Raw genomic sequence first — 25,565 nt, 5'->3', positions numbered from 1 at the left:
ATGTGGGGACAGCTTGGCTGGGCTCTTGTGGCTTAGATCTCATGCACTTGCAGTCAGATGGTGCTGGAATAGCTAGAGGCTGCCATAGCCAGCGGCTGCTGGCTGTATCTCTCTCCATGCCCTCCCAGGATCTCTCCATGTGGGCATTTCATTGGGTTGGTTTGGGCTGCCTCAAAGTGTGGAGCCTCAAATTCCCTACATGCAGCTCAGAGCTCCAAAGACAAGTGGCCCATGAGAGAGCTAGCTGGAGGCTGTGTCTCCTTTCCTAACCTCGTCTTGGGAGTCCCACAGCATCGCTTCTATTGCATCCCGTTAGTTAGGAGTAAGTCACTAAGGCCTGATCATTCAAGGGATGCAAATTAGACTCCCCTCTCGATGGGAGGAGCATCAAAGCATTTGCAGATGTGTTTCAAAACCACCACAAAGATCCCAGCTTACTCCTTCATTGCACATTTGAGGCACCCACTCTGTGAGGGGGAAGAACCTTGCCCAGAGGTACCCAGCAGAGCTGGTGCTCAGCCTCTGGACCTTTGGCCGGCCTGCTTGGAAGTGTACACTTTCCCTTCCTGCCCTCCCTGCACGGTCTGACGGGGACTGCCAGTCTCTGGGAACCATTTTAGCTAAGCCCTCACCAAGTTTAGATAGTGTGTAAACAGCAGGAGGCCCGGAGAGACCCAGCCTTCCTGGTCCCCAAGCGGTAATCCAGCTGGACTGTTCTGCCTCTTTCCAGAGACCTCCACAGAAACACAGATGTTCATGGATTGAAGAGTTTATATCACTGTCTCAATCCCCAGCCCCAGCTCTCTGCAGAATTCAGAGAATCGACCTAATACCACTGAAAAAATTCTGAAGATTTTTACCTCCAAATGAAAACTTTTTTTTTAATGTTTATTTTTTAGAGACAGAGCACAAGTTGGGGAAGGGTAGAGAGCCTGGGGCACAAAGTATCCAAAGCAGGCTCTGTGCTGACAGCAGAGAGTCTGATGTGGGGCTTGAGCTCATGAACCATGAGATCATGACCTGAGCTGAAGTCGGACACTTAACTGTCTGAGCCACCCAGGCGCCCCTGAAAATTCTAAATAGAACTTTTCTCAAGTGTGGGAAAAGTGCATGTGGGTATATGTTTCAGCCAGCACTGTAGAATATTTTCGTGGGACTTCATTGCTTTCTTGCCCTTCCCTCAGGAATGCTTACTGTGAGGTTGGAGACTGATGGGAGAAAAGGGAACGGACAGCATTTAACAGATGCTTACTATATGCCAGGCAGGTGCTTTCATTTCTGTGTTTTGTAGCCTAATAGCACAGGCTCAATTCTAACCCACACTCAGTATGCAACTTTGGGGAAGCTTCTTAACCTCTCTGCATCTCAGCTCTCTCTTCTGTAGAATAGGATTAAGAACACTTTCCACTTCACAGAGCTGTTATAAAATTAAATGACATAATGCCTGTAAGGTGCTTAGCACACAGCCTGGCATGCACTAAGGACTGTGTAAGTGCTGGCTCTGATCATTCCTCACAACCACCTTTCAAGGCAATTGTTATAGCCCCATCTTCCAGAAGAGGAATCTATTGGTCAGGTGAGTTGCCCAGCTATAGGGGCAGAAGCTGGTGACTCCCCAGCCCTTGCCGTGTCCACCACACTACACAAGACTCCCGGTGGCTCAGCCGTGCCTTCACGACATGCGGCAGTGGTGAGCCACAGAGGCTCTGAAAGCCTCATGCCCTGCAGGGCCCTCTGGTCAGGGTCCTAGAGCAGGAAAATGTGAAAAGACAGAGCCAGGAATCCATGTACAAGGCTCTGTAAAGAGCAGAATAACAGAGAATATTCCAGGCAGAGAGAACAGTCTCATGAAGGCCCTGAATTCAGGAAGAACTTAGTTGCTTTGCGGAATTGAAGAGTAAATGAGCCAAAAGACAGTGGAAATGGGAAGAAAGGTCACAGGGGAGGGCAGGGCCAGATCAACGCAGGACTTTAGGGACTCGTGGCATGAGTTTAGATTTTCCCAGATGTGAAATGGAAAAGCATCAGAGGTTGAAAGAAGCAGGGGAATGACCCAACGTCTGATTTGCAAACATCACCCCAGTTGTTTGTGTAGAAAATGGACCGTGGGCCAAGGGCAGAGCAGTGATGCAGTGAGGACGCTCCACCAGGGGTACAGGTGAGGAAAGATGGAGACCAGGTGGTGACCATGGAGAGGGGAGGAAGGCAGATCCAGGCTGAGCTTCCCAAGTAGAAATGATGGGACCTGGTGACAGATTATACATGAGTGGAGGCTGAGGAGGAATCCAGGATGCCTTCAGGTCTCCAGCTTGAGCAGCGTGGACAGATGGTGTCTTCACTGAGCTGGGGAAGGCTAGATGAGGCAGGCTTGTGGCTTCACATGTGAGGTTTGAAATGGAGTGGGATGTCCAAGGGACATGCTAAGTAGGCAGACTGGCAACTCTAGAACTCTGGAGAGTGGCCTCTGGCTATATAGGGAGTCATCAACACACACTTTTTTTTTTTTTTAATTTTTTTTATGTTTGTTTAAGAGGGAGACAGAGTGTGAGCGGGAGGGAGAGCGAGGAGGAGACACAGAACTGGAAGCAGGCTCCAGGCTCTGAGCTGTCAGCACAGAGCCTGACACAGGGCTCGAACTCACAAACTCTGAGATCATGACCTGAGCCAAAGTCGGACACTTAACCAGCGACTAAGCCACCCAGGCGCCCCTGTCAACACACACTCTTAAGGGAAAGGGTCGAGAACTTCCAGGGACCCAACGGAGAGAGAGGAGGACCAAGCCAGATCCTGATTCTTGTCCTGGGGGGCCTGTAACATAAAAGTCCCTGACAAAGGAGGCACCTGTGTGGAAGAGGTTGTGGCATGGCCCGAGAGATTAGGGGACGCCCCTGGAAGACAGTGATCTGAGAAAAGTCCATGGGGACTAGCAACCAGGAGGTCAGTGAGGACTTTGTGTGACTCGGCACCCTGCCTGTCCTTTCCTCCTCACTGAGTGGCCTCCCAAAGCCTGTATCTCTACCACCTGCTTCTGGGGCTACATGGTTCTGGCCCTCTGGGCGCAGAGGCCAAGCCTCTGCCTAACTGCCTCCAAATGAAACCTCATTGGAAGCTGCTCTTTGAGTGGGCATCAGGCATTGCCCTGGCAGGAGACTCCTCTCTAGTGACTCCCCTCTGGGTGTGCCCCTAAGGCACCTAGATAGAGCTTGGTGCCGGTCCGCCCCCTTAGTGCAGGCCTCACATGGTTAGATTGAGCTGCCTGCCCCTTCTCAGGTTCTGGGAATGTACTTACTTTGGGACCCTGACTTTCCTGCTTGCTTCCCTCTGGTCCTGGCTGCCTGTCACAGGGAAAAGCTGCTTCCCTCTGAGTCTGAGAAATGCCAGCTGAGTAGGCCCTGGTATTTCCATCAGGTTTCCACAGCCCTTTCTTCTCTCAGAGAAGCCTTCCAGAGCATTTTCCCCATGTCTGAGGAGGCCTCTCCCATGGGACCAAGTCTCATTCTGTGCCCTTTGCAAAAGGGTCTGCTTTCTTTTTGTATGGTCTTTGCAAATACTTTTTAAAAAAGAAAAAAAAAAAAAAACAGGAAATGACCTTTCTGGTATATTTGGAAAACAATTTGGAGTTGTACTGGAATCTGCCTGAGCAATGAGGACGAATAGCTGTGGACTTGGAACAGACCATGTAGCTCTTGGCAGAGCCCAGGGCCTCTTCCGTTTACAGGGCTGGGGACAGTGTTAAAAACTAAAGGGAGAAGGCGGTTTCCTGTGGGGAGCTTGACAGTGCCCAGAGCAAGCACCTGCGAGAGCCCCTGACCCCAGGCCACCAAGGGTCTGGGCCTGGGAAGCTGAGTACAAGAGTCTTCCCTTCCATCCTAAGCATTCGGAGTCAGATGCCTTACAAGTGACCAGACCCCAAGAAGGCTCCCAAATCTGAAAACGAGGATGAGTGGAGGAGCAGCATCACTTTTGAGCACCTCATAGGGCTGGAGCTGAGATGAGGAGATATTAGATGGCTGTAGACGCAGATTGTTTTCTCTGCCTGGATCACACTCTGTCCAGCTTTGCTGTAGACCTCAGCACAAGGTCACCTGCTTAAGGAGGCCTTCGCTGACCATATAACCCTTAACTAAACATCCACACACAGAGAACCCTGTTCTCTTCTTTCAATGCACTTATCACTATCTGTGATGATAAATCATTGACCTGTTCAATGCCTTTTTCTCTTATCAAATTGTAAATGTCTTTTTATTCTCCAAAATATATCCCATACCTGACACAGTGCCTGGCATATAGAAGGTGGTCAGTAAACAATGAATGAATGAATGAATGAATGAATGAATGAATGAAGAAAGAAAAAGAGAAGGGAGGGAGGGAGAGAGAGAGAGAAATGTCAGGACTGAAAGAGACGTAGGGAGCATATTTCAACCTTTGTTATATTCAGATGGGTAGAAAGGAAGATGGGGGTGTTGGAGAGAGAGAGAGAGAGTCAGAGAGTCAGAGTCAGTCACCCTATGGCACAGAGATTGAGCCAGACCTTTGGCCACTGTTCTGTTGCAGGGTTGCACACCCTTTGCTCCTTCTGCCTTGGAATCTAGAACATCTTCTATTATTTACTCATTCATCAAATATTCATATATCAGTATACATGCCAGCCAGAGCCACCACTTGTGTGGAACTAACATTCACCTCACCACCTTCAGCACCATAAAGAACAAAAGAAGGAAGTGTAAGTTTTTGGCCTTCTGTGCACCATTAAACATAGAGAGTAAAAACAAAGGAGTTGAATGAAAATGTCAAAAAGACAGTTTTACTGGTAAGACACCCAGTGAAAACAGGCCATACTAATGACTTATTAATTGTGTGCCTCTTACATTGCACATAACTTATCAGACCCTAAACACGCCATCTCATTCAGTCCTCACAACAGCCCCCTGATCAGCAGGGTGTTACTGTTATCCCCACACTGCTGAGGAAGAAACTGGAGTCCAGAGAGGTGAAGGGCGATGTCCAAGGTCTCTGAGCCAGTGAATAGGGACTCCGGGCGGCATGTTTGTCCTAGATGCCATCTATTACACCACACACGCCCCTGGGAGATTTGCAGTGTCGCTAGGGCTCCCGAAAGGGGGGAGTGAGTGGTGTGGGAGAAAGAGCTCTGGGCCAGGAGTTAGGACCCCTAGATGCAAGAACTTTAGGCAAGTCATTTTTTCTTTCTGAACCTCCGTTTCCCCAGCTATTAATGAGAGGCTTGTCTAGATGAGCTCTGGGATCCCCTTCAGTTTGATTATTCCACAGATGGTTTTGAGAGAAGTGGAAAAATTAATTAAGATAGATCTCTAACTCATACATTTGAGTAAATAAATTCCAGATCAAGCAAAGATTTAAATGTGAAAAAGTCATGAATGTGTAAGAAATAAACAAGGGAGAATTCTTTACTAATCTCAGAGTGGGGAAGACATTTCTGTATGTGATGCAGAATCTAGAAACTATAAAATAAAATATGGATCAGTTTGACTACATGAATAGAGAAAAATGTGTGCATGTGAAGAAATGCCCAAAAATAAAGCCATAGAACAAATGACAAGTAAAAATTACTTATAATTTCTCTTAAGGCAAAAAGATTAATTTCCTTAATGTATAATGAACTGCAAATCAATAAGAAAAAGAGCTACAGTCCAATAGAAAAATGGGCACAGGATTTAAGTAAACAGTGTACAGAAAAGGAAATAGACATGGAATGATGGTCAGCTTCACTCACAGGAACAGTACAAGCTAAAACAGCCAACTACTGTTTCATCTTTCAGACTGAGGAAAAAAAGACAAAAAGACAAGTGTTGATAGGAATGTGTTGAAACAAAGTGTTCCTCATACATGCCCAATGAGAGTTAACCTCTGTGGAGGCAGATTTGGCAGAGTCTATTACCCTACCCAAATCACAGATCCTTTAATGAATGTGGCAGTTCTACTTTTATGGAAGCCAGGGGCGCCTGGCTGGCTCAGTTGGTGGCGTGTGGGACTCTTGATCTCGGGGTTGTGGGTTCAAGCCCCAAGTTGGGTGTAGAGATTACTTTAAAACAAACAACAACAACAACAACAAACCCAAAGTCCATCAAGAGGGAAGTAATCAGTCTACAACAATGAGACGACAGAATACCATACTGTCAGTGAAGAAAGTTTTAGCTATATAAAGATTTTGGGTTTGTCTCTTGTGTTTTTTTGATGTAATCAGTGCTGTGGTTTCAGGTCCTCTGCCCATTTTTAATTGGATTACGTGTGTTTTTTTGTGTTGAGTTGTATAAGTTATTTATGTGTTGTGGATATTACCCCCTTATCAGATATATCATTTGCAAATACCTTCTCCCATTCAGGTCTGTCTTTTCATTTTGTTGATGGTTTCTTTCACTGTGCACAAAAATTTTTATTTTGATATAGTTCCAATAGTTTATTTTTGTTTTTTGTTTCCCTTGCCTTAGGAAATATGTTTAGAAAAATATTGCAAGGCCAAAGAGATTACTGCCTGTTTTCTTGTAGGGGTTTCATGGTTTTATGTCACATATTTAGGTCTTTAATCCATTTTGAGTTTATTTTGGTGTATGGTATAAGAAAGTGGCCCAGTTTTCCTAGCGCAACTTATTGAAGAGACTGTCTTTTCCCCGTTGTTTATTCTTGCCTCCTTTGTCATAGATTAATTGGCCATATAAGCATGGGTTTATTTCTGGGCTCTTCATTCCGTTGCATTGATCTAGGTATCTGTTTTTGTACAAAGACCATACTGCTTTGATACTACAGCTTTGTAGTCTATCTTGAAATCTGGGGTTGTGATACCTCCAGCTATATTCTTCTTTCTCAAGATTGCTTTGCCTGTTTGGGGTCTTTTGTTTGTTCGTACAAATTTTAGTATTATTTAGTATTCAGTATTATTTTAGTTCTGTGAAAAATGCTGTTGGTATTTTGACAGGGATTACATTGAATCTGTAGATGGCTTTAGGTGGTCTGGGACATTTTAACAATGTTCTTCCAATTCATGATCATGAAATATCTTTCTATTTGTGTCATCTTCAGTTACTTTCATCAGTATTTTCTAATTTTCAGAGTACAGGTCTTTCACCTCCTTGGTTAATAAGTATATTCCTAGTAATTTATTCTCTTTGGTGCATGTCCTCTTTTTGAGTTTTATACTACATGCACATGTATTCAAAAAGGAAATAATTTAAAAATAAAGTGAATGTTTTCACTATGAAAAATACAAAAATTTTAATTGTAATTTAAATATGTGATATCATTTTTTATTTAACAGTTGTGAGCATTTTCCCATGTCTTCTAAAAATATTCACAAACAGGGGCGCCTGGGTGGCGCAGTCGGTTAAGCGTCCGACTTCAGCCAGGTCACGATCTCGCGGTCCGTGAGTTCGAGCCCCGCGTCAGGCTCTGGGCTGATGGCTCAGAGCCTGGAGCCTGTTTCCGATTCTGTGTCTCCCTCTCTCTCTCTGCCCCTCCCCCGTTCATGCTCTGTCTCTCTCTGTCCCAAAAATAAAACAAAACGTTGAAAAAAAAAAAATATTCACAAACATTTTAATGCCTGAAGTGTATTTCATTTGGCTATAAATTAAACATTTGTATAATTGTATATATTTCTCTGTTGTCCATATATGAGCTCATTTTAGTGTCTTAGTTTTTGACTATTATAAATACCATAATGAACATCTTTGTATATCTGCATTTACAACTTGGATTTTTTTCTTAGAACAGTTATGAGCTTAGTTGCTCAAGGATATGAAAAAAGTTGGTTTCTTTTTTTTTTTAAGTTTACTTATTTTTGAGAGAGACAGAGCGTGCATGCATGAGAAGGGCAGAGAGAGAGAATCCCAAGCAGGTGCTGTCAGCACAGAGTCCTTCTCGAGGCTCTGTCTCACGAACAGTGAGATCATGACCTGAGCCGAATTAAGAGTCGGACACTTGACCGACTGAGCCACCCAGGCACCCAAAAGTTGAGGTTTCTTGATGCATCTTATCATATCACTCTCCAGAGATGTTCTGGTGGTTTATACTGTCATAGGCAGTCTGATAATGACCATTTTCTGACGTAGTTCCCAACTCTAAGGATTCATTTCCCCGTTGCTGTTGACTGTAAGCAGCAGAGAGCAAGAATTCAAGTGTTGAAGAAAAATGAAATTGTGTACTTGTGCTGTGGCGCAGGGGGCTCCCCAGACTAAACCCTACAATCGCTCTGGAATCCCTGTTACCCAAGGGAACGAGGATGGGGCAGGGGCAGCCGGAGCATGTTGGCTGGGTTGGTGTTTTCCAGGATTGGGCTTTGCACTTGGCACACTTCCCTGAACCAGGAGGATCAGCTCCCTGCACAGGGCAGCTTGTAAGCTCAGCCAGGCAAGGGCAGGAGTCAAAGCCCCAGGGTGTCTATTCCATCAGGAAGCTGGCCTTTTAGATGTAGCTTGTAACTCCATCCCACAGTGGCATCAGATTCTAGAGGTACCGGACAAGAACGTTACATCAGTCTACAGTAGCCTGAGGCCTTTCCCAGCAGCCTTGCGGAGTCACTTTATCATCCCCACCAATTGGCTAAGAGAGATGGAGGGACAATAGACAGGTAGATACAAACTTGAGAAATATTTATTGAGCACATACTCTTTGCCAAGCACTGTTTGAGAATCTAAAGATGAAGCACAGAGCATGTTGGCCCAGCTGCCAAGATTAGGCCTTTGGGTCTGGTGTGGTGAAATCTCCTGGAGCTTTTCTAGTTGGAGAAAAGCTAAGGAGACAGAGCTTGGGGAGATGGTGTGGCCTGCCCAGGGTCTGTCCCTTCCCCTCGGATGTAGATGTAACATGGAGGATGGGCTTTGGGTCTAAGATATTTCTGAGTCATGGTTATGAACTCACCTCACTGACCTCAGAGGGCTATTGTGGCAATTTAGTAAGTGAGGTAGGGAAAGCACAGAACGACTTGGCAAGTGTTACCTTTATTATTATTGTTTAGAATTGTCATAAATTTTCGTGTTATTACTGTTGTTGCAACAGGCCATTCCCCTGTTCTGAAGCTTTGAGCCGTTTCCCAAGAGAGAGAGTGCAGGAGTGAAATTTCTGTGACCTGCAGAAGGAACCACCTTTGGGGCTTCAGAGAGTTCGTTGTGTTGTTTTGTTTTTTTACTGACAAGACCAAGCACTGGGGCAACTTCTTTCTCTCAAGGCAACCAAAAAAAAAAAAAAAAAAAAAAAAAAAAAAAAAAAAATAGCCTGAGCACACCCTCTGCTGGAGCTTGGGGGGATTGCCTTAGACAGGATCCGGCCCTGCCTTTATTTTACAGATGGGGGAACAGAGGTCTGGAGAGGAGCTGAGCATTCTGAGTGCCCCTGCTGTATTCTTTAGTGGTCTCTGAGCTCGGTGTTGTGAGGAGACATTGGGGCCAGCCCTCCACACCAGTAGCCCACTCTTTCACACATGCACACTCCCCTTTGGCACTTCCCAAGCCCACCCCAGGCACCTTCTGCCAATGTCAGTTACCTAAGAAAAGCATCACACAGTAACTTGGGCTGATAAGAACTTCTGCAATTACAAAAATACAGTCTTAGAAGTTCCCCTTAGTTACAAAGAACCACACTTGATAAGGTGATTTTTTTCCTCGTATTTGCTCTTTCCCTACAGAAACTAGTTTCTATGTTAGGTGTTGTTTTGCAGTTAACAGTTTATCTCAGAAACCTTGCCATATCAGTACAGGTTCATCTGGTATGATTTGATTGCCTTCAGAAACTCAGAGGTGTTCAGTGAGAGATATTCATGTCCCCCTAGCAGATGAACATTTTAATACAGTAGCAATACTGATTGTTGACAAGGGTGCAGATAAATGGACAATCTTATAGTGCTGTGCGTGGGAATATAAATAGGAGTAGTACAGAATTTATAAGTTTTTTTTCCCTTCATCTTTTATTGTCCTAAATACCTATGCTGTTCACAAAGGCAACTTGGAAATGTGTCTAAACAATGTGGCTTAAATATCATCTCACCCTTCCTTTTAACCCAGCAATTCTACTTCTAGAAATGCATTCTAAGGAAATAACTAGAGCTAGACACAGATTTACATAAAGACCACATACTATGTGTAAATGGCAGACAATTGGAAATACCTCCATGTTCATTTCTAGAGGACTGATCAAATCTTGGTACATCCAAGTACACATGTACAAAACTCACCTAGAGAGAACCTTAAATGTATGTTCTAGAGTGTTCTACAGAGTAGGCTATAAAATACATGGTATGATCTCCCAATTTTTAAAAAATGTATGTGGCTCTTTTTTATGTATGTGGTCCTCTTCTCACTCTAGGCTAGATTATCAACGACCAGAGCTCTTAATCATAGTAACTCCTAATTTCCTGTCTTTCTTCCCCATGCGACCCCCATCCCTCTTCTGAGTTCTAGCCCCGTACTTCCATTGACCTACTGTACGTCTCCCCATTGAGGGCTCACAGGCCTCTCCAAGTTGGTGTGGTCAAATAGAACTCAGCCTTCACCCCACCATCATGCCCCAAAATATTCCTTCTGTGCTGTTCATCTCAGTCAACCACATTTTCATCTGCTTACTCATGTCAGAAAGCTCACTTCCCCACCATTCAGATACCAGGTTCTATTGATTTAGCCTCCAAATTACATCTAGAATCTGCACCACCACCTCCTGCCTCCACGGACCATCCTTTCACACCTGACCTTCTGCAGGAGCCCTCAACTTGCCCACTTCTGGGCCCTGCTCAACCCAGATGTCAGAGTCATCTTTGAAAATGCAGATCTGAGCTTTTGTGACCTGGCCAAAACTCTTGAGTTGTCAGGTTGCAGAGGTGATCTGGCCCCTGCCCAGCTCAGCAGCATCCTTGGTGTCACTGCCCCTTACCCAGCATACATGAGTCTGTGGCTCTTTTGGTTCTTCTGTTCCACCAAACCCGTCCCTCCCCTGAGCTTTCACACGTGCTCTTCCCCTCAACTCCTTATCTAGATAACACCTGTTCTTCCCTGGAGCTCATCTAAAACATCACTTCCTGATCCCCAGCCTTGGTCAGACCCTGGTAGTCACTCCAGCACCCTGCCTTCTCCCTGGAAGCCCTGAGCACCCAGACAGTTCCTCGGGTGATTTAGGCAATTTACTGTGGCCCCCAGCAGGCTGTAGGCTCCCGGAGGGCAGGGACTGTGGCTGACTTGTTCATGGCTTCATCTGTAGCATCTAGACAGTGCTAGATATTTATCAGTAACTTTAGAGGAAAGACAAGGGATGTTCTTTCAACTGGCGATAGTGGTTTTCTGGGTGTGAAACTTTGGGTGATTTATTTTGTTCTTCACACTTTTCTGTGCTGTCTTCAATGATTAAGGCAGAAACTGTCATTTTGTCGAAAGACATCCGTGCTAGGGACCGGAGCAGAGTCTTCCCTGCAGGATGGACCCGGCCTCACCTTTGTGCTCCTGCCCCTTTGCCCACAGGCCTGAAGAGCGATGCGACAGGCGTGATGGAGGTCGAGTCCTCCTACTCGGACTTCATCTCCTGTGACCGGACAGGCCGTCGGAACGCGGTCCCTGACATCCAGGGGGACTCTGAGGCTGTGAGCGTGAGGAAGCTGGCTGGAGACATGGGCGAGCTGACACTCGAGGGGGCAGGTCAGAACCCACGGGTCTTTAGCATTCCTACACTTCTGGGCTCCAGGGCTGTCCTCCAAGTCATAGACCGCCCACTCCAAATCAGTCCCAGGTGGCATCTCAGGCCCTGAGGACTCTCTGGCCAGGAACCTGGGGCTCCTCCCTTTCCTCGCTGCCCTCCATCCACAGGGCCTGTCAGTTCTCCCAGACTCAGCCCAGGTCCTTCAGCTTCCCTCCAGCCCCACAGCCTCCCTGCACCACTCCCTGCCAGCCAGTTGCCAGCAAGACAGCAAGACTCACTCAGACTGTCCTGTCTCCTCCTGCCTCTGCCAAGCCCATCATCACAGGACCCTGCCGTGGGGCCAGACCCTACCCTGCCCTGCCTCTGGGTTCTCACCGGGGGCCCCTCTCCCTTCACTTTCTGTCCTCCAGCCATACCCACCATTAGTCTGTTTCTGTCAGGGTGCAGGCCTGCCCTGTCCAGAGCCTTCTGTGTCAGTTTCCTCTACTAGAACCTTCCCATTCAGTCCTGGGGTTGCCATCTCCCCGCTCAGGCTGTACTCAGAGGCACCTGCCCAGTCACTGACCTTCGTCACTCTGACAAGGTTTCATGTGTTTAAATGTGAGCTTCAGGAGAGCAGGGGCCTTCTCTTCTGCCGGCGCATAGCAGGTGCCTGGGAACTGCAGGCTTCATGAATGAATGGGGGAGATAGCAAGCCAGCCGCCAACCCCCACAGTGCCTGGGGCCACCCTTCTTTCAGCCCTGGGACCTTCCTCTAGACAGCCTTCTCTGACCCTCCTGCACTGGGTAGAGCCCTCTCCTCCCTGTCCCCAGAGTTCCACGGAGGCGGTGTCTGTACCACATCACCTCCTACAGCAAACTGCAACTGTAGGGCTCCGTGGGTCTCCCACAGAGCTGTCCTGGAGGGCCACCATCTTACTTTCCCCCATGTAGCCTTCAGTCCAGAGCCCTTGGTGCTTGTTTGCCAGAAGTGACCATGGAGTACAGAGCAGACTGTGGGCACATGGACTCACCCCTCTCCTGTAACAGATGGCCCTACAGGCCCAAGAAGCTGGGCGGCTTGCTCAAGGTCACCAGCAAGTTAACACTGTTAGAATGGCAACTGCCCAAGGAAGCACACCCCATACCTCCCCCAACCTCCCCCCTGCCTTTCCTGTGGCCATGCTCCTCACAGCTCACCTCAGCCTGCTGCCTCGGAGCCAGAGGAAAGCACATCTATTCCTCAACAGCCCCTTAACATGCTGCTCCCTGGGGCTGGTTCTTCCTGCCCTCCCCTCACCTGCCTCACCTTGCTTGCTCTTAGAGACCCAGACTGCTCTACTGAGAAGCCTTCCCTGACAGCCTCAAGCCAGAGGCGACACCTCTGCTCCCAGCCACCTCCATTACCCCACTTAGCACAGCGCCCCTCCTCTCCCACCTGGATCTTTGTCTCGCGTACGTGCTACATGGTGGCATATCGGCATATTACTCACAGCTTCTGCATCCTTATGCTCAGCTCTAGTGAACGGTTTTGTCTCCTTCTACCTCAGTAGTAGTAAGCATTCATCCATGGACACAGGCCCTTCTCATACCTGTTTCCTCTCATTTGGAATCCTTGAAGTGTCTGGGTCCTCTGGGTCTAGGACATTTGCCTGCCAGGGTGACGGATATTTGAAAAGGGGACCTGAGGAAGGAACAGTGTTCAATGCAAGGAAATGAAGCAGTCATGCTGGAGTGTAGGCCAGCCTGGCTGACGAACCTTCCAGTAGGCCCTGCAATGAGCCGTTTCCACAGGCAGGCCTGGGGGCTGTGCTCAGTCCCCCGGACTCACTGAGGGAGTGGGCCTACAAAGATTCTGACCAGCAGACCCGGCTTAGAATCTGTTTGCTTAAAACAGCCCAGGAGACAGATGCCCAGCTGGATGGAAGGGGAAGTATGGCCTTGGCCTGTCCTGGAGGCCCAGCTGCCAGCCTTCCCAAGTCTGTGGCCTGTTGGTGTTTGTTAACGCTCCCTAAGCATATTGTACACAAGCCTTTGCCTTTCCTGCCTTATGTGGGGAGGATGTTTCCCTACTTTGCCTAATGATAAGAGACAAGACATGAAGAAAGGAATACACTGCCCAGCAGTTTCTGACCATGAAAAATTCTGACCAGTTTCAAATTGTGCCCTGAAACTGACCCCAAGGAAGTCCCAAGAATACTGATTGGTGAAGAAAGTGCTTGAGAACCTTCTCCCCAAGAGAGAGCTGGGACTGGCACAGAGGAACTGTTGGCGAAGACATTCCCATGTGCCGGGTGACCACCTTTGGCCCTACGCCTTGGTCACACACAGGTGAAGGTGTCCCCATCCTCACTTTAAACAAATTGCCTGAGGTCCCACAGCAAGGAAACAGAGCAGAGATTACTAGGGAATCCAACGAGAATGTTCCTGCTGGCCTGGGCAGGAAGCTCAGGGTCAAATTGGGTATCAGAACCTGGGAAATTTGCCCGAAGTGCAGACTAGTCTGTCAGGCTTCTGGAGGGCCAGAAGGACCCTCTGGGCCCAAGCTTTTGTTACAGGACCACCCAGGATAGGGGTAGTGGTGGGGAAAAAATTCAGTGGGAAAGACATTGCCTCTCTCCACTGCTTATCTCTAGCAAATCAGTTCATGTCTTCAAGCCTGCTTTTCCCATCTATATCATGACTCTAATCATAATTTCCAGGCTGTGTGGATGCTCCAGCCTCAGGAGCTCAGGACAGGGTGGGGTGGTTCTCCTTGGTCAGTGGAGGGATTGGTCTAAGGATGCAAAGACAGCGGCCCTATTGGGAGGTCGGGCTGGTCTGGTAAGGACACAGCACAGTGAAATGGCCACACCCTGGTACTCCCCTGAGCTAGCCTGTTCCCTGCCCCTTCTCTGTCTTATGAGAACAACTACCACTCACTGAGCACCCATTCCATGCCGGGACTTCACATTTGCCCCCTCCTTTTGAGAACCTTCACAGACAGCCTGATCCTCAACTGAGGCTTGTAGCAGTCATCATGAGCCTGGCCTTTCATTGACCTTAATTATACTAGTAACACCGCCTGCATTTTCTTCGTAAACGTTGTTAGAGGCCAAGCTAAGGGTCTTTTTGGCCATGGCCACCCTTAATCCAGCTCCTGCCCTGCGCCCCAGGGCTCACCCACTGTTCCGACTTCAGCTGCATCCTTCCAGCCCTTCTGTGCTTTACGTTTGTGTATATGCTTCTTTTCTCTCTTCAGAAGGACAGACAGAGGCGGGCACTCCGGACAAGGAAGCTAGCAAGCAGCCTGAGAGCAACGATGGGACCACCTCGTCTTGAGTCTGACCTTGCCCATGGAAGGTGGAAGAGAGACCTGCTGTCCCCACCTGGACAGGGAGCCCTGGCATTGGCCTGGCAGCCCCTTCTCTGAGCCCCTGTACCAGGCAAGCCAGGCCAGAGTGAAAAGGCACCCCCGGAGGCCGCCGTGGCCCCTACCCTGGAAAAACCCTCCCCCTGCACCCTCAGGCTCCACTCGCCCACCACCTCCTCACCGTGCCCGGGCACACTCTCAAGACCCTGTAGCTGCGGGGCATTATTTATTCAGCGGGCACCTGGGTGAGCAGCACCCCAAGAACACGCCTCCATAGGTGGTCTGGGCGGCAACCACGGCCCAGCTCTGCCCCGCCTTCTCCAAGCCCAACCTTCTGGGTCAAGACCTTCGTATCCCTTTTTTTAAAAAACACTTTTAAACTTTTTAAAAACTATAAACCTCTTTTCAGCAGAGAGGAAGGGAGCTGACTTTTTTTTTTTTTTTTTTTGGAAGGCATTGTAAGCAGAACTGACCATCTGTGCAGCTCCACGTCCCCTCGTGGAGCTTCACGGATCCATTTCTAGGGAAGGGGTTTTGTGCTCACAACTGATCAACTCTTTGCCCTTTCTACCAACATAAGTGGCACCTAGGACCCAAGAAATAAATGCTGATGATTTGTGTGACTGGTTTAAGATTATTTCTCCTTTAAGCAGCAAAAGCAGGGGTGGGCCAGGTTTCCCCGAGTTAGTTGGGATCTGTCACTGCCCCGGGTTTCCATGGAAGGGCATACCTGAGAAGATGCTGGTATTCCACAGAGGCTGGCACCCTCCTTGGCCTGGTGCCTGATGAGTCTTCTTCCATCTGTCCCTCTTGCTTACCCCAGTCCACAGCTCACCCCCACGGGCAGGCCCAGCCCTTAAAACCTACAGTGAGAGGGGGCTCAGAGGTAGCATTTAAGCACGTAACTCTTCAAGAGAAGCCTGGTTTCTTCTTGAGGGAAGGCAGGCTATGGTTCCCTCTTTGCCCGCCCCCAGCATCAGAAGCTCTAGCTTCTCCTTTGCAGCCCCCGCCAGGGTCCCAGGGTCCCACTGCTGAGCAGGCTGCCCGAGTCTGGGAACCCACAGCCTCCTTCTGTTCTCACTCCGCCCAAGACCACAGCGCTGCACAACACTAGTCATTAGCTTCTTTATTGAGCACCAGATTTTCAGCATGAGTCCCCATAGGAAGGTTTCAGATTCAACCAGACTCTGGTCCACAGTCCGAGGAGAGATACAGCGTGCTGAAGTTTTCACGTGTACAGAAACAGGCACACAGGCTTCAAGAGCAGCTGACTATGGGAACCCTGGTCTTCCTTGAAGGAGTAAAGGTAGGCGTGTCATTCCAGGCCCCAGAGTCAGGGAGGCTCCATCCACAGGGTGAGGGCTTGGAGAGGTGGCCGTGATGTCTTCAGAGACGCTGCCCTGCTTGCCAGGTCAGAGACACAGAAAGGTTAGGCACCTTCTGGTACCCAGGATGTAAGAAAATCCCAGAATATCAGAGCCAAAGAGGAACCCTTGCTGCAGATGGGGAGACACAGGCTTAGAGCGAGAGAATGCTTTGCCAAGATCACACAGTAAGAAAGCAGAACAGAGCTAGGACCTAGGCCCAGCTCCCCTGCCCTTCACTTTAGGTGGCCATGGTGACAACCCAAGTTGCCAAGACCTTTGGGACTACACTTCAGAAACTCTCCCATGAGACCAGCCTCAAGGCAGCATTACACAGAAGGTAAGCTGATCCAGTGAGAGGCGCCGTCACCTAAAACCACGTGGCCAGGGAGTCCCCACACACTCTTGGCACTGCCCAGGAGGGGAAGGGGGTGCTTCTTGCAGGAAATCCCACAGAAAGCCAGGCTGCAGCCAAGGCTGGTCGGCAGCCCAGAAGATCAGCCAGGAACATACCTGCAGCAGCCAAAGATGGCATCCCATAGGCTTTATAGAGCAGATCAAGAAGCTTCCTCTTCTCATCTTCCGGGAGGAAACTGGACTTTGCCGCATTGATGTTCTAGAAGGACCAAAATGGTGGATAATAGGACACCAGAGAGCATGGAAGGAAGCCCTGGGCAATCTAGTGATGGGCCACCCTCTTCAGTGAACACGGGCAATCGATTAAGCTCAGAGCGGAGAAGGACGTGTCCAAGGTCACATGGCAGCAAGTGCCAGAGCAGAGACCATGAGGTTCCGTGTTCTTGAAGTGGCATTACAGGACACAGTGATGTGAGGAGGAATTTGGAGAAATGTGACACAGGGTGGGATACGTGTGGGGCCAGAGAGATACTCCTGCCGGGACGGATTTGGGGTGTCACAACCTCTAAAATCAAGGGCTCAGCCTGGGATCTATGAATGGCCTGAAATGTGTGCAGAATTATAGCTGAGCACACCTTTCTGGAGAGAGAGTGGACAGTTTTTATCAGATTCTTTACAGGCACTCAATCCAGGCAAAGGCTAAAAAACCTGGTACCAGGTCAGCACACCAGCCTGAGGTCGTATCCATAGAGGGCACCTACCTCTAGGTCTGGCTTGGCTTGGCCCGTTGAGGCAAAGTCACTCATCTGCAGAGGTTCCGGGCCCTGGCCAAGACCTGCAGGCCTCACACACCCCCAGGGCCAAGAGTCAAGGCCACCAGGCCTCACGCCCACTCACCAGCCTCTTGAACTCCTCTTCAGTAAAGCCCATGTTCTGTTTGGTCATTTGGTAATCGGTTTCCAGGGTGGACTTGAAGATGAGAGGGTCATCCGTGTTGAGTGAGTAGTTAGCCTGGTCACGTTTGAACCTGGATACAGGGGTGAGGGGGAGAGGGAAGAGCCTCCTTTTACTCTGCGGTGAACAGTCACCGCACGTTGGCTTTCACCCTCCCTTGAGCCTTGCAGCACCTTTAGACCTGGAAGAGCTGCTCGCTGTACAAAGGAAGAAAATTCAGAGAGCTCAGGCGACTTGTGTAATGCCACGTAAATAGCAACTCAAGACAGACCCATCTGACCAGCCCAGAGCTGGGCAAAGGCAGAAGAGGAACAGGTAGAATGGCAGATCATATGAAACCAGAGAGCATGGAAGGAAGCCCTGGGCAATCTAGTGATGGGCCACCCTCTTCAATGAACACGGGCAATTGATTAAGCTCAGAGCGGAGAAGGACATGTCCAAGGTCACATGGCAGCAAGTGCCAGAGCAGAGACATGAGGTTCCGTGTTCTTGAAGTGGCATTACAGGACACAGTGATGTGAGGAGGAATTTGGAGAAATGTGACACAGGGTGGGAAACGTGTGGGGCCAGAGAGATACTCCTGCAGGGACGGATTTGGGGTGTCACAACCTCTAAAATCAAGGGCTCAGCCTGGGATCTATGAACGGCCTGGAAAGCAGGGAGGCCCAGCAAGCAGCACCCTCAATCCCACTGGCATCAACTCTTCAACCAGCCCCACGTGGAAAGGGTTCCTGGCACAATCCCAGATCACCGTCTCTGTAAACCCAGGCCTTTCCTGGCTCTTACCTCACTTGACTTGTGTAGCACAATTGTACACTGTTGACTGGTCTTAAAACCCTTTTGATTTCTCGGAGAGCACACTTTTGGCTCGCCTCGTACCAGACTGTCCCTTAAACGTCACTATCCTGCATTCTCTCCTAGGCCCTCTTGCTCCCCCATCTCCTGAGGCTGTCACTTCTCCATGAACCTTTCTCCAGCCCACAGGCAGTTTCCCATGTGCCTCCAAGAACCTGCGCTCGGACGCTCAGCAGGTACCACACGCTCCACCACCCTGAAGCGGACCTCAGGACCCCCTTGTAATCCGATCACAGCCCGAGCTCCTTCCCTGCTTAAGCTTGGCAGACAGACCAGTGCAAGCCTGACCACGGTTGCCCCAAGTTCTTGTCGCCTTCTCCTGTGTCAGGGAAAGGTGGCTTTGCCCTCCTGAGGCCTGATGCCACCCCTGGGGCTCAGTCACAGGACAGTTGGAAGAAGGGCCAAGGTGTCTGGTTAGGTGGTGGGTTAGAAGCAGGCTGGGATGGGCCAGACTCCCCCCCCGCGCCCCCCCCCCACCATGGGAAAGCTTCAAGATGGTGCTTGGGGGAACACCTGGAGGTACCAGGACTGCGCGAGCTGGAAAGACTCCTCTTCCTGATGCCTAGGAGGCCGAATCTGGAGCGTGGAAGCACCCGTCCCACCTCAAGGCCAGCGGAACATTGCGTTGTGGCCACAGGAGTGAAGGGGCCCCCGGTCCACTATTCGGGAGCGGGGCTTCCTTGGCATGTTATAGCACACCCGTGGTTTGGGCTCCTCGTCCTTAAGGTGAGGACAGCAGCACCTGCTCCCCAAGGCCTCAGAGAGATTTCCTATCAAGAGGCCCCGTGTGGGCCAGCACCCAGCCCCTGCACTTCCCTCCCACCCTTCACTTTGCTGTACAAAACTGAATGGGCCCCAGGGCCTGGGCCTCACCGAACCACCGGGTGCTCCGTATCCGACTTCCAGGCGCCTGTGAGGTAGCTGGACCAGGGGCAGACCTGGAAGAGCAGGTAGATAGCTGGCACGCGTGCCCCCAGGCCACACTGTTCCCAGACCCCAGGCTGGGACACCCCAGGGTGTCACCCCTGCTCTGACACCATTCTCCGCACAGCCACGTTGGCCTCCCAGCTGCCGAGTCCTGTGACCTCTATCCTGGCGGCTTTGATGCCCACTGCCCAGTCCTGCCACACTGGCCCGGCCCCGGCGGCCCCTGGCCTTCCGCCTCGGTCCCCTCGCTCCCCGGCCACTCACCTCAAAATGTAGGTTTCTGCGGCGCAGCCGGGTGTAAAGGGCCTCGTCATCCAGCGTGTGGTAGCCGTGTCCCACCCTCTCCGTCTTAAGCGTGTCCACGGCCTGCAGAGAAGCAAGTGGAGCCTAGTGCCAGGTGGGCAGGAAGCGGGGAGAAGGGCCCCACGCCAGCCCCGCCTCCTCACCTGTCTCACCACCTCCGCAGAGCCCGCCTCCCCTGCATGGACAGTGCGGTGAATGCCGCTCCTCACGGCCTCCTGGAAAGGCAAGAGCCAGTCACGGGCGGCCTGGGGGGCACCAGCGGCCTGACCTTCACCGCACTCTGGGTCTGAGTTTTGGCAGCCTTGAACTACGCCCAGTCAGCTGGCCTGCTTCAAGATGGGGAAGTCGGGGGTTTTGTTTGTGTCATCATAATCTAAGTGGCAGCTGCCCTTTATTAGACAGTTATCATGTGTCTGTCACCGTATGAAATGGTTTGTATATGTTACCTAACATCCACAAGTATTATGATACCTGTTTTACAAGGAGAGAAACAGACCCAGGAAAGTAACAGAATGATGATCGAACAGGTGGGGAGCCAAGCTCTGAATCTTGGAGGGGAGACTCCAGAGCCCCTTCTCTAAAGCCCCCGCTGCATCCACAGGAAGTGCATCGTCAGGCTTCGAGATGTTTGCTCTAACTCTGTCATGCCAACAGATGCGACGGAAGCCCAGAGAAGGGGCAGCCTCACCCAGGTTCACATAGCAAGGTACAGACAGACAGAAACAGGCTCACACACAGTACTCCCAACACCAAGGGGGAGTCTTCTGTTTATACCAAATTCCCAATGTCTAGCACCCCCAAGACCCAACTAAGCTGCACTAGGGGACCGCGGAGGCCTCACGCACCCCAGTCCGTGTGACCTCTCCCTCCTGGGTGGAAACCAGCTCCTGGTGCTCACCCAGTGTCGCCCTCCCCACCGTCCTGCGGGACCCACCTCGTAGGCCTGCACATGTCCCGGGAAGAGGCTGCTCCCTTGGATGGTCTCGTCTCCAGCCAGGTCAATGGCCACCACAGTCTGATGCTGGTACTTCTTACACAGCTCCACCACCTCCAGGGACCAGTCTGTGGGCAAGATGCCCACCGGGTCTCTGATGGCATCACCGAGGAGAGGCCCCCCACCCCGCTCACTGTCCCCCAACCTGAGCCCAGCGGTAAGGCGGGGGGCCCACGTCGGGTCTTCAGATCCCGCTGGCCATGGCCTAAGCACGTGGCCTTTGGCCAACCCCTCCATCCAGGGCCTCGCTTTCCTCTCCTCTGAGAGGACTCCAGCTGCCACCACATCGGCCCCTGGCCAGGCCCTGTGTGGAAAGTGCCGGGGGCGGGGCCTGGCTTGGTCAACAACAAATGGCTGTGTTTCACCTGACCCCACCTCTGCCCTCGAGGGGGCGGGGTGAGCTAAGCCTCACTTGGCTCATGAGGAGATGGAGACCCCCCGGTTTAACACGGAAGCCCAGAACAGACCCCACACGAGCGCTACTGGACGTATCGCTAACATGCTCCGTCCTCTTAACCAATCAAGGTGTCATGAAGGGTTTAAAAATGGGTGAACAGTCACAGGCTTTGGCACCAGATGGCCCCGTGTTCTCGCGTGGGCTTTCTGCCTTCCCGACTGAGGAGAGAGAGGCTCCCCCGCCCTTCAGTCTCCTCATCTATCAGAGGAGAAACAACGGCCATCCTACCTCACAGGCTGCTACAAGGATCAGAGAAAATACGTGCAAGTCTCTGTACACGGAACCTGGCCTAGATTTTTTTTTTCTATTGTTCAGGTTCCTTTGGATTTGTGCTGCCTGCAGGTCACGTGGCCGTCAGGCCTGCTCTCCCTGGGGAGAAGCGTCTCTCGGCTGCCAGGAGTTCCGAGCCCGAAGCCCCAAGGTCCTGCTGAGGGGCTCAACAAACACTGTGGTGCTGGGGGCAGGGGAAGCCCGGATATGGCTCCAGGGCCAGGCTGGGGGATCGGCCGGTGTCAGAGGGGCGGCCCGGGGCAGGGCTGAGGGCGTACTCACTGGGCTGGTGGCGCATGCAGCACAGGATAGACCGCACCTTCACCCCAAAGTCTCGCTCTCCCTCCTGCAGGCCCTGGTTCACCACAGCCACCACCTCGTCGGGGGTGAGATCCCCTCTGTGTGGGGAGAAGAGTAGGGATGGGGCAGAGGCAAAGGTCTAAAGGACACAGCCCCGGGATGGGATGTGGGGGGCATTGAGGGGAGAGCGAGAGAAGAGTCTTTTGAAGCGGCTTCAGCCCCCATGAACCCACCGCCTCTGGGGAGAAAGACATGGCCCCCAGCCCTGGCACACCCCACTTCCGGCTTGCTGGGGCACTTCCAGACTGGAAGGTGTGTGGGGCGGGGGTGGGGGGTGCTGGGTGCTGGTCAGACACAACCCTCCCTGTGGATGCCGGGCACTGATAAGCCCGCCTGCTCAGATTCCCACTAGTCCGCATGTATCAGAGTTGTAGCTAGAAGGGGGCAGTGGGGTTGGGCAATGCCACTTAGAGACCCCTGGGGTCCCAGCAGAGGGGCAGGAATGGGCCACACTCACTTCAATCACAGGGTTAGAACAGGACACCTAGAAGTCACTGCACGAGGGGGTTAATGTTTCTAGACTGTGGGTCTGTGTCCGGGACAAAGGAGGCAAGACACAGATGCACACTTTTTCCAAAGGTAGATAAGTAAGTAAATAAGTAAATAAATCAGGCATCAGGCCAGCCAGCCAGCCCAGATGAGGGCTGGGAATGTCTCTTGTGACAGAGTTAAGGACAGGACCTTAACTTTCTGAGGGCATGGACAGGACCGGGGTGGGGGGGGGGGAACGCTAGGTCAGGGGCTCCTACCAGCCTGCCCCCGAGTCTCAGGTTGACCCATCCCACCATAGCCTGGGACCAGCCCCTCCAGGTGGTCACTCACTCGGCCTGGTCCCAGGGGATCGGCTCCACTTTAGAGTTGGCCAGCAGGTGCGGGCTGTAACGCACCTCCACATACACCACGCCCTCCTTGGCCTTCATCTCGACAAACTCATAGGCGATCCTTTTGATGGCCTCCCGGGAGCCCCTGGGAAGGGAAGAGAAGGGTTGGGAACAATAATCTGATTTTAAAAACGGGCAAAGGACCTGAATAAACATTTCTCAAAAGACATACAAATGGCCCGGTTTTATGAAAAGGTGTTCAGCATCACAAATTATCAGGGAAATGCAAATCAAAACCACAACCTCACACCTTGTTAGAATGGCCACAATCAAAGAGGCAAGTGATGGTGAGGATGTGGAGAAGAGGGGCCCCTGTGCACTGCTGGCAGGAACGCAAATTTTGCAGCCACCGTGGAAAACCGTGTGGAGGTTCCTTGAGAAATTAAGACTAAGCTGTCATATGATCCGGCAATCCCCTTCTGGATATTTGTCCAAAGGAAATGAAGTCAGGATCTCACCGAGGTATCTGCACTGCCATGTTTACTGCAGCATTATTTACGACAGTGAAGACATTGTTACAACCTCAAGGTCCACTGACAGATGAATGGATAAATCTCTCTCTCTCTCTCTCTCTCTCTCTCTCTCTCTCTCTCTCTCACACACACACACACACACACACACACACACACACACACACACTGAAATAGCATTCAGCCTTAAGGAAATTCTGCCATTTGCAACATGGATGAAGCTGGAAGACATTATGCGAAGTGAAATAAGCCAGACGCAGAGAGACAAACACTGCATGATCTCACTTACATGTGGAATCTAAAACAGTCCAACTTATAAAAGCAGAAAGTACCACAGTAGTTGCCAGGGGCAGTTGAGCAGGGAAAGGGGAAATTGGGAGAAGTTGGGCAAAAGGTACAAAATTTCAGTTCCACAAGATGAGTAAGTTCTGGAGACCTAATGTACAGCATGGTGACCATAGGTAACCATACTGTATCACATACTGGAGATTTGCTAGAAGGGTAGAGCTTAAGTGTTCCCAACACACACACACACACACACACACACACACACACACACACACACACAGAGGCAAGAAAAAAGAAAAAGGGAGGCACCTGGGTGGCTCAGTCAGTTAAGCATTTGATTTCAGCTTAGGTCGTGATCCCACGGTTCATGGGTTCAAGCCCCACGTCAGGCTCTGTGCTGACAGCTCAGAGCCTGCTTTAGATTCTCTCTCTCTCGCTCTCTCGCTCTCACTCTCTCTCGCTGTCCTTCCTCTACTCACGCTCTCTCTCTCAAATCAACATTAAAAAATATTTTTTTAAAAAAGCAAAAGGTAACTATCCACAGTGATGGATATGTTAACTTAGCTTGCCTGCAATGATCGTTTCACAATGGATATACACATCAAAACACCTTAAAGGCACATAATTTCTATTTATCAATTATACCCCAATAAAACTAAGGCGAGAGAGAATGGACAAATCCAGACAGTACCCTGGGGTCGGGGAGAAACCCGCGACTCAGACTTGAATCCCGGCTCCCACGCTTACCTGTTGCGGGACTCTGGTGAGTCAGCCTGCCGCTCACGTCAAACGTGATCATGAGGACAAACACGTTAAACATAAAACTCACCCAGACCAGTGCTTAGAGCAGAACAGACAGATGCTTGAAGTGGTTTTGTTGGTAGTGGAGTGCTGGCTCTAGAAGCAAGGCACATTTAACCTGCCAGGGCCATTCTAAGTACTCAAGTGACAATGAACTGTGCCTAGCTGGAAGTTTCCACCATGAAGAGTGAAAACAGAAAATGGTTACTAGAATGTGTGAGGGAAGTGTCTTGGGGAAGTTGGCCAACTCCCAGGAAAAGGGGACCATGCCTTTGCGGATGAGGTGGGGGGCAGCTGCTGCCTTCCCTGTGGGGCAGGGGCAGAGCCTGGGTCTGGGACCTCAGACCTGCCGCAGGGGAGCTGGCCTCCCAGGAAGAGGGTGCCAGATTGCCCCCACCCCCCACAGCTGTGGAACGCATTCATTCCGCACCCTGACCAGCACGGTCCTAGGCCCAGGGGATACAGCAAACAAGGTGGACAAAATCCCCGTCCCTGCAGTGCCTACAGTTGAGCAAGGCAGGCAAGTAAATATGCAAAACGTAAAATCTACAGTAGGGGGCGCCTGGGTGGCTCGGTCAGTTAAGCATCTGACTCTGACTCTTGATATCTGCTCATCTCATGGCCGCGGGCTGAGCGTGGAGCCTGCTTGGGATTCTCTCTCCCCCCCCTCTCTGCCCCTCCCCTGCTCATGCTCTTCCTCTCTCTCTCAAAATAAATAAAACTTTAAAAAAAAAAATTAAAAAATAAAACCTACAGTAGGTCAGATGGTGAATCTAGCCAACGGCCTCCATCTGCCTCAATACTTTCTTCTCTGGCCCTCCAACAACCCACAATGGGCACGTGCTCCAAACCTTTCCTCAGGTCCAGCCCTCTGGACAACATCACACCTTATCTATCCCAAAGCTTGAGCCATACTTCCTCCTCCAGGCAGCTTTCCCTGACTGCCTCCAGCCCGTCTGCCTCTTCCCCTTCTGGAGCTCCGGAAGCACAGACTGCAAAGGCTTGACTCTCACCGGCCCTGGGAAACTCTGCCTCGTGCCAGGAAGCTCAAGGTGGCATCAGGGGAAGAATCTGTGTGGTCCTGGCCATCCTCCTATACTTCCTGAGCCTTCATTTCTCCTCTGAGAACAAGGAGCATGTCCACCTGGCAGGACTGTCGACAACCACAAAGAGTACAGTTCTGGGAGCTGCACACTTATCCTTCTAGATCAAAGAGACTCTGCTATTAAAAGATGGAAGGAATGGGGGCGCCTGGGTGGCGCAGTCGGTTAAGCATCCGACTTCAGCCAGGTCACGATCTCGCGGTC

The 25,565-nt window shown here is 50.7% G+C and overlaps 2 protein-coding genes across 7 annotated transcripts in view; one reads left to right on the top strand and one right to left on the bottom strand.

Annotated features, from left to right (window-relative positions):
• PKIG (cAMP-dependent protein kinase inhibitor gamma) overlaps positions 1–15,600 on the top strand; it is a 98,452-nt gene extending 82,852 nt beyond the window's left edge. For all 4 annotated transcript variants that reach the window (XM_040446973.1, XM_040446971.1, XM_040446972.1 and 1 more), the window contains 2 exons: positions 11,472–11,645; positions 14,867–15,600. In XM_040446973.1, coding sequence (XP_040302907.1) covers positions 11,498–11,645; positions 14,867–14,946 — 228 coding nt within the window. In that variant the 5' untranslated portion in view covers positions 11,472–11,497 and the 3' untranslated portion in view covers positions 14,947–15,600. The remainder of the gene's footprint in view (positions 1–11,471; positions 11,646–14,866) is intronic.
• A 488-nt stretch (positions 15,601–16,088) lies between these two features.
• ADA (adenosine deaminase) overlaps positions 16,089–25,565 on the bottom strand; it is a 27,915-nt gene continuing 18,438 nt past the window's right edge. For all 3 annotated transcript variants that reach the window (XM_040446968.1, XM_040446969.1, XM_040446970.1), the window contains 9 exons: positions 22,641–22,784; positions 21,741–21,856; positions 20,672–20,799; positions 19,881–19,952; positions 19,699–19,800; positions 19,381–19,445; positions 17,596–17,725; positions 16,855–16,957; positions 16,089–16,377 (listed from right to left, as the gene is read on the bottom strand). In XM_040446968.1, the coding sequence (XP_040302902.1) occupies positions 16,364–16,377; positions 16,855–16,957; positions 17,596–17,725; positions 19,381–19,445; positions 19,699–19,800; positions 19,881–19,952; positions 20,672–20,799; positions 21,741–21,856; positions 22,641–22,784 (874 nt within the window). In that variant the 3' untranslated portion in view covers positions 16,089–16,363. The remainder of the gene's footprint in view (positions 16,378–16,854; positions 16,958–17,595; positions 17,726–19,380; positions 19,446–19,698; positions 19,801–19,880; positions 19,953–20,671; positions 20,800–21,740; positions 21,857–22,640; positions 22,785–25,565) is intronic.

The sequence above is a fragment of the Herpailurus yagouaroundi genome, unplaced genomic scaffold, assembly GCF_014898765.1.
Source record: "Herpailurus yagouaroundi ecotype Mexico unplaced genomic scaffold, PumYag 196, whole genome shotgun sequence".
Taxonomy (NCBI): Eukaryota; Metazoa; Chordata; class Mammalia; order Carnivora; family Felidae; genus Herpailurus; species Herpailurus yagouaroundi.
This window is presented reverse-complemented; position numbering and strand designations above follow the sequence as displayed.